The 14,496-nt window shown below is 32.5% G+C and overlaps 1 protein-coding gene across 3 annotated transcripts in view; it reads left to right on the top strand.

Moving 5' to 3' along the window:
• Positions 1–14,496, top strand: part of LOC149807814 (uncharacterized) — a 43,243-nt gene that overhangs the window by 15,760 nt on the left and 12,987 nt on the right. The window contains exons 5-11 of one of the 3 annotated variants that reach the window (XM_089970792.1): positions 3,890–3,937; positions 5,127–5,168; positions 5,826–5,885; positions 7,568–7,657; positions 8,990–9,079; positions 10,768–11,064; positions 11,491–11,832. In XM_089970792.1, coding sequence (XP_089826918.1) covers positions 3,890–3,937; positions 5,127–5,168; positions 5,826–5,885; positions 7,568–7,657; positions 8,990–9,079; positions 10,768–11,064; positions 11,491–11,832 — 969 coding nt within the window. The remainder of the gene's footprint in view (positions 1–3,889; positions 3,938–5,126; positions 5,169–5,825; positions 5,886–7,567; positions 7,658–8,989; positions 9,080–10,767; positions 11,065–11,490; positions 11,833–14,496) is intronic. The other 2 variants (XM_089970811.1, XM_089970801.1) reach the window with 2 other exon arrangements.

Genomic DNA, 14,496 nt, shown 5'->3' on the forward strand with positions numbered 1-14,496 from the left:
ATTACTCTAGAATAAATGCAAAAGTAGAAATGTTTTGTGAGCGTTGTGGTTATCTATAGTAGTGCTCATATGTGGCAAACATGACACTTTGCGTAGTGCTCATATGTGGCAAACATGACACTTTGCTCGATTAGAGAAAGTCTAGTCTTACTCCACAACATTGTCAATCTTGTAAAAAAAAGTTCATGTTTAACATTTTGTAATTGATGCGAATGAAACTAGTCCATATCGTCCCTCTTGAGTTGTTTAAATGTTCTGACATAGTGGGGTTTATTATATAAAATATTATGGAGATTTTTGATAAATATTATTGATTTCTCTTATCAGGTAACACAAGTTCTTTTGACATGTTCTTTCGCTTGCTCTCTGTCGACATGCAAATTTCCAAAATTGGATTTTTCCGAGTCTTTTCCTTCATGTATGTGCCTCGTGCATATAAACCCGTGCGTTCACCAGTCTTGACATTCATTGTCGATTCAACAAAGAAACAAAATGAGTTACAATAATGCAAGCTGCCACCCATTTGGACAAAGCCAAGAACATCCTCCATCACTTGTCCCATGTGACATTGTGGAAATGAACATTAATATACTAAACAATGGCAAATTAATTCATCACAAATGTCATGGAGAAAGAAACCAGCGTAAAGAGAAAAGGCAGGAGCAAGAGCACCAGTGATGTTCCCAACCAAATCAAAATTAGATAGATTTCAAGCGATGCTGACGGAACAGTAGTAGTGATCCTAATCTGGAAAGTGATGTATAAACTGAACATTTGTTATTAACATCCTATGTAATACTTTTCATTGTTACTGCATTATCTTGAAAACAGAAATACTATTCAGTCATTGCCAAATAAATATATGACTTTGTGTTTGTATTCATATTTGTTCTTGCCGATTTACAAATAACATTTTAAACCCTATGCGTTATGTGTGATATGTATATTTTTGGGTTTATTATGTACATTAGCACTTCGACTCTCATATGTGAATTAATAAATTTTATACATCCTGACACCAGAATTTTCGAATAGTAAGTGTGCGGTGTTGGATGGTACATAACTTCATGTTGGTCAGTGAAAATGGCATTTTGGATGGTATATAAATGGGAGATGACATCTCAAAGCCGCATATTGCATAATAGGTTCAGCTTAAACATTACATTCTCCATCTTCTTCATATAAAGGTCCGTAATGCCTATGAAACCTTTGACACACATTTCTAATTTATTTATATCCATTTTTGTAAAGTTAGATTTTCAATCGTGTCCCTATAGAGATCCATATATGTTAATCCAATTCAACAGGATTTTCTATCTCGCTCCATCTACTACTAAATATCAGCTGTCTTCAGTGATTTCAGAAATGATTAAGATGTACCAATATGAACAAACGTTTTTGTTTTTTTTTCAACATGAGTTGTCTTGGATTTTATATGTTCTCTTACATCACCATCTGGTTTCGTGCATGAAACATTACTTAATTTTCAGCTTAATCTTTATATGTATTTGCTTAAAAATATTAAAAACACGGACAGAAATTCATGTACATACACAAAACATACAATTATAAATATTCAACACAAAGAAAGCACAATAGGTTATTAAATTGCCCGTTTTGGTTTTGGCGTGTATTGTTGATTTTAGTCTAACATATTTTTCTTTGCACACAACAGTCATAAAAGTGTAAAACAACTTTATAAAATGACATACCAAAAAATAGAATCTCTCCAATTTTCTCTAAACCATCAGTATTTTATCCAATTTGGTTCCATACTTTCCAAGCTTAGTTTATCATATGAGACATATTTGATACAAGGTGACATTTGGAATTTGTATGAGTAGCGCGATCAGGATCATATTTTAAAAGCAAAACTAGGAAGTTCACAATAACATGATAATTAGTATTTCCTTAAAAGAAATAAAGAAAACAAAACTAGGTTCGCTTATATCTAAATTTCGAGTGATTAACTTTCATATATATCCACGAAGTATACAACTAAGTTAAAACTTGTTAGCAATAATTGTCATTTAACTTAGTCTGTTTTCACAAACAGATTTATGGCAATGTTTTTATAAAGAAATCTAAACTTAAAGCTACTCTGTGTGGTTCCTTTTGTACAACGTTTATTAAGAACAAAACCATTGATCAATACGTCTGCACCAATTGCACATCCTAACTGCTTTAATCAATTTTCATGTTTGCCACTTGACTTTTGCTACTTAATTTTAAATAAATATATGATGATATTCTCTTTCCCTAAGATTTTTGGTCAACGGTACAAGAAAAATATTTCCACTTTTAACACAAAGCTTTAACGTTTCCTATTCCACTTCACTAATATATTTCAGATTAAAGCAAAGTATTATATAATAAAATAAGTTGGATGAGGGCTATTTCATCATCATCTTAATAGAGACCTTTGTGCAGCAAAATGTTGTTGAATAAATAAAACATCATGATGTCGAATAACTTCATTTGGAAATGTTGGAACATTTGACATTTACACAGACTTGAAAGAAGAAGGATTATCTTGAACTTATTAGCCATAGACCCCGCAGCAATCTTGTAATATGTATTTAACAGGGTTTAAGAACCTAAAGAGAAAACATCTTGAACCCACGTTAATTTGTAAATTTTAATGATAAATCCATTGAAACAGTGACAAGTTTCATTTTCCGTATTTAGCAGCACTAAACTGCATTCTTCCAAGGTTAATCTTCTCTCACGCAAGTATTTGCAATATTCTGCTAAATAATTGCATTTTATATATCTCCTATGGCGTTCAGTAGAGAAACAAATAAAATAAAGGAATGTAACTTCATTCTTAATGTCTGCACGCAATGTGAGTAAACTCTTTATCTCAACATGCTCTCTCTCTCCCTCTATCTATCTATCTCTCTCTCTCTCTCTCTCTCTCTCTCAATCACTCTCTCTCACTCTCTCTCTCTCTCTGATACCGACATTATATAGTTGTTCACAATTATTTAAGTTTTAAGTTTTTGATTAAATCTACGCCTAAATAGTTTCGGCATTTGGAAGGTTTAGTATATATTCATAGCTTTAATAAGCTTCGAAGAACATTTATAAATAGCAGTGCACGAGGAGCTATTAAAAGTATTTAAAGTTATTGTATAAAGTATATATGATAATTTTCAATTTCTGCGTGTTGTCCTCACAAAATTGAAATGAAGAAAGTAAATTGCTCTGTGTACATTGTGATAGCATGGTTCGATCATTTGCTAGGCGTTGAGACGTAGATATCACTGAAAATGACTTTTCATTTTATACTCTTTAACAACACATGATGGTGGTTTCTTTCTGTAATGTCGTTATGCGTAACAAAAAATAAAATTTTGCAAAAGGAAATTTTTAACAATGAGACTCATAATTTATTTCAGCGCTAATTTTGTGGTACTATGTGAGCTTAATTTGTACCAAATAAATGGATTTTAATGTATATATAATGCTTTTCAGCAATCATTAAATAAGTAATTACTGAAAGGTTTCTCAAAATGCAGCCCTTAGTAATAGTCTGAACGTTTATGGCTCGACATTCTATTAATTTCATATTTTATTTTGCAATGCTCTGATTTTTATATTTTGTTCTTAATTCGATTGTGTAGGCACCTTGCACATCTTGTCACGATTTTGAATTTGAATGACTTAATAATGAAGGTAATGTCGTTGACGTTATTTATCGCCTGTCCCCACCTTCCAATTGATCGTATGTGAAGGTACTTAAATAAAACGTCTTTATTAAATCTTTAGCGGACGTGGTTTAATATTGCATGAACGCGTGTATTACCTATTTGATAACTTAACCACTGGGAGGCCGTAACATAAAATCTGGAAAGAGTTATTCAAGCTTCTGCTATTTTTCTTTCAGATGAACAAATCCAATCTAATTCTGACTACGAAAATCTTCGCTCCCAAGGTATCCGACTTATTCTGGTTATATTGATATGATAAATTAAATGAAATAAACTGTATGTTCTTTTAAGTGTTTTCATCCCTATTCATTATATATAAATGTGTGATCATTTTTAGAGGACAAAGTATTCAAAGTAGTATGTATTATGAAGACGATATATATATATATATATATATATATATATATATATATATATATATATATATATATATATATATATATATATATATATATATGCGTACAATTCCAGACATTTCTTTACTTTTTTCTTTGTGTACTTTCATCAGATCTATACCTGGGTATGCATCTGAGGTTTGCTCATCATGTAATCAATCTGACTGAAAAGTGTTAAGAGGTACAAACAAACTAATTAGTATCCACGGTATCTAAATATGCAGTCAGAAACATAGTTTGAGTAGAGAGGCAAACGGTCAAACATCTATGTACATACTATACAATTACTAATATATTGGCACAAACATAGCTCGCATATAACTTATCCACGATCATCATAGAATATATATGCGTTTTAATTTGAGACATGATGATCGATTTGACATCATACCGTATAAACAGCTCTCAGCAAAAATCGCTGTATTGTGTCAAACACAACTACTTGGAACAATCTTGAAGATTCCACGAGGAATGAAACATCTATCAAAATATATATGCATGCACTTTATGTGTCTCCTGATATGCGACAGCATAGTTTGAATGGAATTCGGAAAATTTCGTCATGATATTCTACTCAAAAGTTTAGGATATGAATGGCGTATTATATCAGTATATTATAGTATTGTTTGCGGACGACTTGAAAACAACGTTTCATTCAATGCTTGAATTAATCTTTGCAAATCCATCTGATTATTCTGTTTCTAAATATGTCCTGGATAATGAAGGCAAACTTATTTCGGTCTTAGCGTAAAAGAGTCAGAACCTGGATAAAACAAATTCCTACTTTGACCGCTGAGAAAACATTAATGGCTTGTTATGAAAGAAAAGAAAACACAAAATATACAGTCCTTTTACTTTATATCAAATCAATCAACTGTAACCGACACCCCATTTGTATGCGGTTAGCTTGAGTCCTTGTTTAGCAGAGACCATATTATTTACATCACAAAATCCATCAAAACGTCCTCATTTCCTGTAGTTAGTTTTGAAAAGATAACACGCTGATTTCTCATTTCAGCTCGAGATGACGTGACAACTAATGAATATGAAAATTATCCAGGTACGATATTTTTGTTTGAAAAATAACTGCTTTTCATGGTGAATGAATGTATAAAAAAAAACTTGTTATTTTTGTTTCTATAAACACCATCTATACTGATATAGTTCATGAAAATTAAAACAAAGTGATAATTAGAGAACTCATTTAATATGACAACGGGTAACATGAAAAGAACGTCATTAAAATGCGCTTTATATTCATGTGGCCAGCTGAAAGATTAATTCAATATGCAACTATTGCTCATATATTCGGTAAAACTTGGAAGTATCTTCACTATAGAAGGTTAATCATCAGGTAAAAAAGTTCATACTAAATGCAGCTGCAAACTGCTCAACAAACTAAGGGCAATAATTCTTTAATCAAATCAAACACTGCGTGTTTTCTCTTTTTTTAACCATTTGTCCTCTTACTGTTCCTTTATTCCTATACGCTTCAAGATTTTGCAATAACTAAAATTTCAAATATATTCTATACATTGATTTGGTTATGTGCGTGTAACAAAAATGATCCTCTTATGTTTTGAACTTAAGTAAAGTGACATTGAATTCATTTTATAAGGAAATAACTTTGCTATCCTTCTTTCTCTCTGTTACTAAGAAAGCCTAAGCGAGAAATAGATTATTAATTTTCAAGTAATGTGGTTGCCTTTTTTGTCAGTCAGATCACATGATGAGGGGAGATTTCAGTATCCTGAAGAGCAAATTGATAAAAATAAAGGTACGTGGACAATATATACACAACCATCAATTATTCCTTTATCAAGTTGTATCAAACTGTTCCGATCTCCAGTAATCTCCCCATTCCATTTTTACATGAGTTTTCAAGCAACAAATTAATGTACAAGATTGGTTGGAAGATAATTTCTATCGTGTCAAATCGGAAATTATACGAAGTTATGAAATGTGACATGAGTGCAGAAACGAACATTGAAAACAGTGTTATATTCTTTATTTTAAACAAATAGTGAATTTAACTTTAGCACCGACATTTGAGAAGTCACTAACTCAGCAACATTTATTTTCAAATGACGCAATTAAACTGACTTTGTAACTTAAAACGAAACAGATACCTTGTAGGTTGACTTAACCTCTGCAGATGAAAAGAATTATCTAACATGAAAGGTCACGAACCTTAGAAGGAAATTACTGAAAAATTATCACAAAGTGTGGAAAATGTATACGTTCTGTCACTGGTTTCAAGGATGGGCCGAATCTACTTTAAGAATTGGTTGCTCTCTTCACAATATTTATAGCAACTTACTTCCTCAAGACAACGCCATCCATCCCATTTTTAGTCGTTTTCGCGGCATCCTTCCAAGAAATAGCACCATGTCTAGTTTTGCAGTGGCTTATTTACACAGGTATTCCCTTTTGTTCTTCTTCGCCCATGTGTTAATGGGAATGAAGAAAAATGCCTCTTGAGGTACTTACCCGATCTTTCTATCATATCTCCACCGACATTTTACCAATATGTTATTAACCGTCACTGCCTTTAATATATATATATATATATATATATATATATATATATATATATATATATATATATATATATATATATATATATATATATTATTCCTATTTAATAGTCCGTATATTAATTGATATACAACGAGGAAAGAGAACATAGCCTTATATGATCGTCTCTTTATAATAATGTCGCCTAGGCCATTTCCCGCGGAGTTCGTTCACTCCATAAATACAATCAAGAGATATAGAAAATTAGTTATGCTACTCACGTCGTGATTGTCTAAACTAACAGCAGTTTTATCGATTAAGAAAAGTTTTGTTTTGTAATTAATTTGTGGTTCAAGAATCTGCATCTTACGCCTTAACATCTGGTAGCTAACTTCTAATGTACATGCATACCTGTTATATCCACAAGCAAATGTTTCGTGTAGTCTAAATATTGTTCTGCCTTATCTACAAGTTCTAAAAACAGAGAAAATATTTTTAATTAGAAACGATTTCATATTTCGTATATGTTTATAAAACAGTCGAAAGAGATTACGTTCAGATGTAATCGAAGTGAGATGGTTCTCATCTTCAAGCGTGAGTCTTTTTAAATTTAATTATTTTTTGTATTGTTCTCTAAAATATATGTAATTGCCGTAGATCTGGTAGTACCATTTAATAGATGGTATTTCGTAGAATTTCTAAAAAGTAACATATGATGTTTTATATCCGAGTGTATGACTAGTTGTCATGCATTATCGTAGGAGCAAATTTGTAATAATGAGTATCATCAGACACTGCAGTAGCCTTAACATATATGGGAACGTATAGCGATCTATTTTTCTTCTAGTCTTCATCTTCTTAATGACACTTTGAAAAGTACAAAAGGAATACATTTTGTTGCGGGGCAATTCCATTAGTTTCTTAACAAACAAATCTTTTCAGAAGATGGTACAGAATACCGATTGTCAACAGGATACTTAAGTCCGAAACTTCTGAGAGAACAGGGCCATATACCAACAAGAGAGAAACCAGGTAAATATTCTTTACACGCGTGACACAACATTGCGATAGATAACTCGCTTAAATTCAAGACGCTGTCTTTACATGATACTTTCTTTTATAATTATAATAGTCACAGCGATAGCTTGAATCGCCTCCCACCCCGAGGATTCCGACTCGATGTGAAAGAGAACATGTTAGCATAGTTCATTTCTTACCATTTCCCATCGAAGTCGTCAACTATGTCAAAACACTCCATATAACTTGAAGTTTAGAATAAATCTCATGATAGCTCAACAACCGGTGTCTCTAATTTGAAGATTACAAATGGATTATAAAATATGGTAAATATAGTAAAATAATTACAGGTATTCATAAAAAGCAGGATGTTGCAGATGAATTAAAGACTTAACGAATTATAACACAGACAGAGGCACATTTACAGCAGTCATGCGTCTGTCATATATATATATATATATATATATATATATATATATATATATATATATATATATATATATATATATATAGTTCCTAGTTAATAGTCCGTATATTAATTGATATACAACAAGGAAAGAGAAAATAGCCTTAAATGTTCGTATCTTTATACTACACTTTGTCACCTAGGCCGTTTCCCGCGGGGTTCGTTCACTCCATAAATACAATCAAGAAATATAGAAAATTAGTTATGCTACTCTAGATCGGGATTGTCTTATCTAACGGCGGTTTTATCGATTAAAAAAGTTTTGTTTTGTAATTAATTTGTGGTTCAAGAATCTGCATCTTACGGCTTATCATCTGATAGCTAACTTCTAATGTACATGCATACCTGTTATATCCACAAGCAAATGTTTCGTGTAGTCTAAATATTGTTCTGCCTTATCTACAAGTTCTAAAAGCAGAGAAAATATTTTTAATTAGAAACGATTTCATATTTCGTATATGTTTATAAAACAGTCGAAAGAGATTACGTTCAGACGTAATCGAAGTGAGATGGTTCTCATCTTCAAGCATGAGTCTTTTTTAAATTTAAATATTATTTTGTATTGTTCTCTAAAATAAATGTAATTGCCATTGATCAGGTAGTACAATTTATTAGATGGTATTTTGTAGAATTTCTAAAACGTAACATGTAATCTTTTATATCCGAGTGTATGACTAGTTGTCGTGCGTTATCGTAGGAACAAATTTGTAATAATGAGTGTCTGACGCTTCAGTAGCTTTAATATATATGGGAAAGTATAGGGATCTTTTTTTCTTCTAGTGTTCATCTTCCTAATGACCTTTCAAAAAGTACGAAAGGAATAAATTTTGCTGCGGGGCAACTCCATTAGTTTCTTAAGAAAGAAATCAGTTTCTTTTCAGACGATGGTATAGAATATCGATTTTCAACCGCATACTTGAATGGGAAGCTTCTGAGAGAACAGGGCCATATACCAACAAGAGAGAAACCAGGTAAATATTCTTTACACGCGTGACACAACATTGCGATAGATAACTCGCTTAAATTCAAGATGCTGTCTTTACATGATACTCTCTTTTATAATTATAATTAGTCACAGCGATAGCTTGATTCGCCTCCCACCCCGAGGATTCCGACTCGATTTGTAAGAAAACATGTTAACATAGTTCATTTCTTACCATTTCCCATCGAAGTCGTCAACTATGTCAAAAGACGCCATATATATATATATATATATATATATATATATATATATATATATATATATATATATATATATATTATGTACGATGTATCAATGATGTACCACGAGATGTATACGTTTTTCATTAAAAAAGAAACGAGGCATGCCGAGATTCCTTTCGATGAAAAATGTATACAAGGACTAGTATATCATTGATACAGCTTACATACTATAGATATATTTTATTTACATCACATACAAATACATATATTTGCCCCTTCAACGGAGGTAAGATTTACTACAGGCAACTTTGTATTGACCGGGTGAATGAACTCCTGGTGTGTCCGCCACACACTGCAGTACTGTGCCTTTTGTGACTATTCACAATCTCCGTTGCATATTGATAAGTTGATTGTTTTCTTTTTTTAGCTTTTATTTTTCTTCACATTGATTTAATCAATATAATACACTCTAAACAAAAAAGATGGTTTTAATGAAGAATGTAGAGCACTACAAACACATGGTTAGCTACGCCATTTACTTCAACGCTCAGCCATTCACTTACCGTCGCATGGAAATTAATAAGGAATAAAAAAAGCGAAATAATGAATTAACAAGAGGGTATTAACGTATCTTAATATAGTTACAGTTGATCTAAGTCAGTATTCTCTCTCTCTCTCTCTCTCTCTCTCTCTCTCTCTCTCTCTCTCTCTCTCTCTCTCTCATCCTTTGGTCGGGTTGACAACTTTTACCATCATCCCTAAGTCCAGAAAATCGTGGGATGACAAAAACGAAATTCCTCTACGCTAGTCTTTTCGTAGATTTTAGCCCATATCTTGCTACAATGGGTCAGAGTGAGAGAGAGAGAGATCTGCCCTGAGACGTTTGCATATTTAGTTAATAATAATCGATTTTTATAACATTGTAATACGTTTAAGAAACAACAACAAAACATTAAATACATCACAGTATGTGTACCATGTAACCGAGAAAGTTACCATTTAATGTCGACAGGGTTTGCAACTTTGTATCATTGATTATATAAACACTGTAGATAAACCCCAAGGAATGTGCACATATATCTTTACGACGAACCATATTCGTGTAGGTTATTTGGAGTAAATTCAATTTCACGTTTTTCATCCAGCACAAATTATTTTTCTACCTCACGTAGTTTGTCCGTTATGCATGAGGGGGGAGGGGAAAACAAAGCGAAAATGATTGCGATGGAATTGTGTAGCATATTAAATTCATGTAGAAAATGGGAATTATTAATACATTTTTCATTATTTTCATACGTTACTAATGATTAATGTGTGGAAATTCTTCATTGATCTAGAATTAACAGCACAAGGTTGCGAGAATGTTTATATATGCGTATTATTGCGCTATGGGCGGATCACAATTTGACGTATCAATAGCATTGGTATATCAAATTGCTTTTTAATGTATGTGGTATATATATATATATATATATATATAATATACACTACGTAGGTCGTCCAGTAGATGAAGCAGCATTGTCCATTCTACGACATTATCAGGTACTGAAAAGAAGAGTCTGGCTCGAGAGTGTCTGCGATCACTTTATTCAAAATGGGATCTTTCTGGGCCTTGATTTTGAAAATATAACGCACGGCTCCTTTCCACGAGAAGCACGTGTTGATATACTCCTCCAGTTAATGCTCCAAGAAAAGAGTCAGAAAGTCTTTAAAGCATTCAATCTTGCACTCCGAAACACGGGTTGTCAAGATTTGGCAGAAGAACTAGAGAAAAGTAAAGAAGCAGTGTGTGGTAACCTCCTCTCTCTTCCTCTCTCTCTCTGTCTCTCTCTCTCTCTCTCTCTCTCTCTCTCTCTCTCTCTCTCTCTCTCGAACTTGCTGACATTGTGTAAATTAAGAACGCGTAGATGTTTTGTTTTGTTTATGTGCGTGAATGTGTGTGTGTTTTGGAAGGAAAGCGAAATAATAAATAAACCCAGCGATTGACTTTAGTAATTATACTTCCCAATAATTTTAGATTTGAGTGAAAAGTGCCAGCAAATGTTAAATATCAACTTTGCTCTCAGACATCTGCATGAACATTCAAGGATCAGAATTACATACGCTCCTAAGAGTTTAATTCAGAGATTCGTACAATTAATATTGAATGATTCGTAACAAACATGTTGTATTTCCCATTAGCTGACTTATTATGAACACATGTACATTTACATTCCAGACAAGCCATATATGCGTGACTGGAGCGAAGACGAAATTTTGAACTCTTGGCCAGGAATAGAAGAAATTTTGATGGACGAGCTTCAGCCTGAGTATATACTAGACTTCTTTTTGCAAGAAAATATATTCTCTGTTGGCGAGTACGAAGAAGTATTTTGGTCTGTGGGAAGAAGGTTAGAGATGACCAATGCACTGTTGGAAACAATGAAGAAACACCTACCAGAGGCATTGTTTGTTCTTCTCTACGCTCTCGAAGAAGTCGACGAGAATAATGAACACATAGTTGAAGAATTGGAGAGACTGGTGGCAACAGGAAAATATCGACAAGAGACTTCTAAAATCTGTAAATCTGTCGTATACTTCTTATTTTACAGATTAATGCGGTTTTATTATTATTTACATAGCATATAGTTTAACTAGTTACAAGCCTAGGGAGTAATGTTTCTTTATTCATTGTTGATTGTCGGTGTTATTCTTGTATCGTACATCATCAATACGATTTTACAAAAAGGTTTTTTAAAACTTTCTCTCTTTATAACACCCAGGTCATGATGTTATCAATGTTCTGAGTTTGGTAAAACTGTTCAAGTCAGTAAACTTCATTTAAGGATGTGGCCCAAATGTCCTATAGTGAATCGTCGCTACTTTCAATGTGACCAAATTTCACATGGCGTCCTGTGGCATCAAAACCCAATTTGAAACAAATAATATTTCCACTCAAATAATGATTTCATTACCAGACAAAATCCTTTTAAAGGCTTTGTATTACCCACAAGAATGTTTTTACCAATTATACGAATCAGCATATAATTTTTGCACTTCAGCTTCTGACGAGTATAACTTATCAGCCATATAATAAAATGGGTCACAGTTCTAACAATATCAAAAGGAAATTCTTTACAGATTTCTGTAGGTGAGATATATATTTATGGCATTTAGTGGAACGTCAGCAAAAAACTGTCTACAAGGTGCTGATTAAAGATTAAGTTTCAAAACTGACTATGCAAAGAACTGAGAAGCAACTTTAGGAAGATAAATGTTTCGAACTAAATTAAAAAAAGAAGAACTGCAAGTTGATAAACAACATGGAAAGGTGTTGAAATCTATAAAAGGTAAATAATAAAAATTAACAGTGAGTGTCTTAGGACGTATCCCTCATGGACTGGGGCTAGTGTCGTAACTTTTTATATTCGTGTACATTATTTGAGCATCCTTATGTAGATATGTTATGTTAAGCTGGGTTTTCCAATCTGTATGCCTATTGTTATCCCAGGAATTTTATTTCGGTAAGTAGATACATCTGGACGAATAACACACACCCATCACAAAACCACGTTACTGGGACCATTAGAACACGCTTCTCTGACTTTGGTTGCAGTTTGTGTTTAAACTATATAGGTTTGAATCATTAAACTAAATGATGCACACATATTAGGACCATGCGCACAAACAAGAGATTATCGTGTCCCGCATTTAACATTTGTATAGCTCAGGTTAAGATTTCGCATTTAGCTCATGACCACAAAACGGTTTTTATATGCTATACACATACCATCCTCTCTAGAATAAAGAAACTTGATAAGGTGGTCAGCTTTATGAGCTTTCAATGATTTCAGAAGTAGGTCAGTATACCGATTTAACGCTTAACTGTCTTCGGTTAAATTTTGTGTTTGATGTTTATGTCGCAGACTTTGTTCAGGCCAGAATCATACAATTTATGATGATATGCATGTTTACTTGTACCAGACCACTACAACAACAGAGGCTGGTCGTGATATATATTTCATCTTTTACTGGCTTTGGGTACGTGCTTTTTTTTAGTTAGCTCAAGATTATATAAGGCGTTTTCATTCTATGAATATATTATCTGATATAGGCTACTAAACCTTAGTGAGAAGATATATTCGTATAAGCACTACACCCGTTCTGACTAAAGACGTTTGTTTGACACATATTTCATACTTGATTGATGGAAATTGTGTGTTAAAGATCATTCTCTTGGTACTGTTTCTTTTTCAATCATGAAACTGATAATTAGATGCTTTGCTAACTTGGATACATATTAGTGTTTAAATCATAACCATAGAGATTATTAAATGCTGCATACATCATAGCCTGATAAAAACGCCATTTCATACAGGCACTTGAAAGTAGCAATCATTATGTTTATTCTGTTATGTATATTTGATTTAATTTATATTAGATTTAATTTGTCTGTTTGTAATTTTTAATTTTTTTATTTTTTATTTCATTACATGTCAATGTAATAAAATTTTGTTTGTTAGGAATTTGATATTTTCCAGAAAATTCAGTTTGAACTGAATCTTTTCATAAATACCTAATAATAGAAACACTGTTTCTATTTTTGGCTTAGTTGCCGACCTTGATTCCGAAATCACTGAGACAAGTAAACATCTTTCTATTTTTATTTTATTCTTGGGGCAAAATGATTGGTTTTTGTCAAGGTTATACTGGGAGTATGTGACTTTAGATTGTAAACAGCCCTATTTCGCAATTCTTGGTTTTCCGAAATTGCGCAGTAGGTAGATTTATTAGTAATATTTAGAGATATTTACAGATAGTTTGGGCTTTACACCGAAAAGTGTTTGTTTGTGACCAGTCTTGAGTTACATTTTAATTTTTCTTCAAATTATTTGGATTCTAAAAGATAAATTCTTTTTTCCTGGAAATATTTAAGTGCGCATACAGAATTCTTGAACAAAGACATTTATTTAAATTTTATTCGGAATTTCAAACACCGGAATATTGTTTGTGAATCAGCAAAGAACTGTAGACACATCCGAAAATAAAGGCTACAGTATACGTCATCGTCTTCCATTTTGGATTTTTCGTCGGGACTAGAATTTGAATTCATTAGAACATTTCATTACTAGGATTTCCAAAAATTGTATTCGTGGATAATTATTGGACTATTTCTGGATTTGATTCTTAAAACCGTAAGTTCTTTCTATATTTTTACAGTGATTTCACAGGGAAATAAATTATG

Source organism: Sinohyriopsis cumingii, chromosome 1 (assembly GCF_028554795.1).
Source record: "Sinohyriopsis cumingii isolate HCF-2022 chromosome 1, ASM2855479v2, whole genome shotgun sequence".
Classification (NCBI taxonomy): Eukaryota; Metazoa; Mollusca; class Bivalvia; order Unionida; family Unionidae; genus Sinohyriopsis; species Sinohyriopsis cumingii.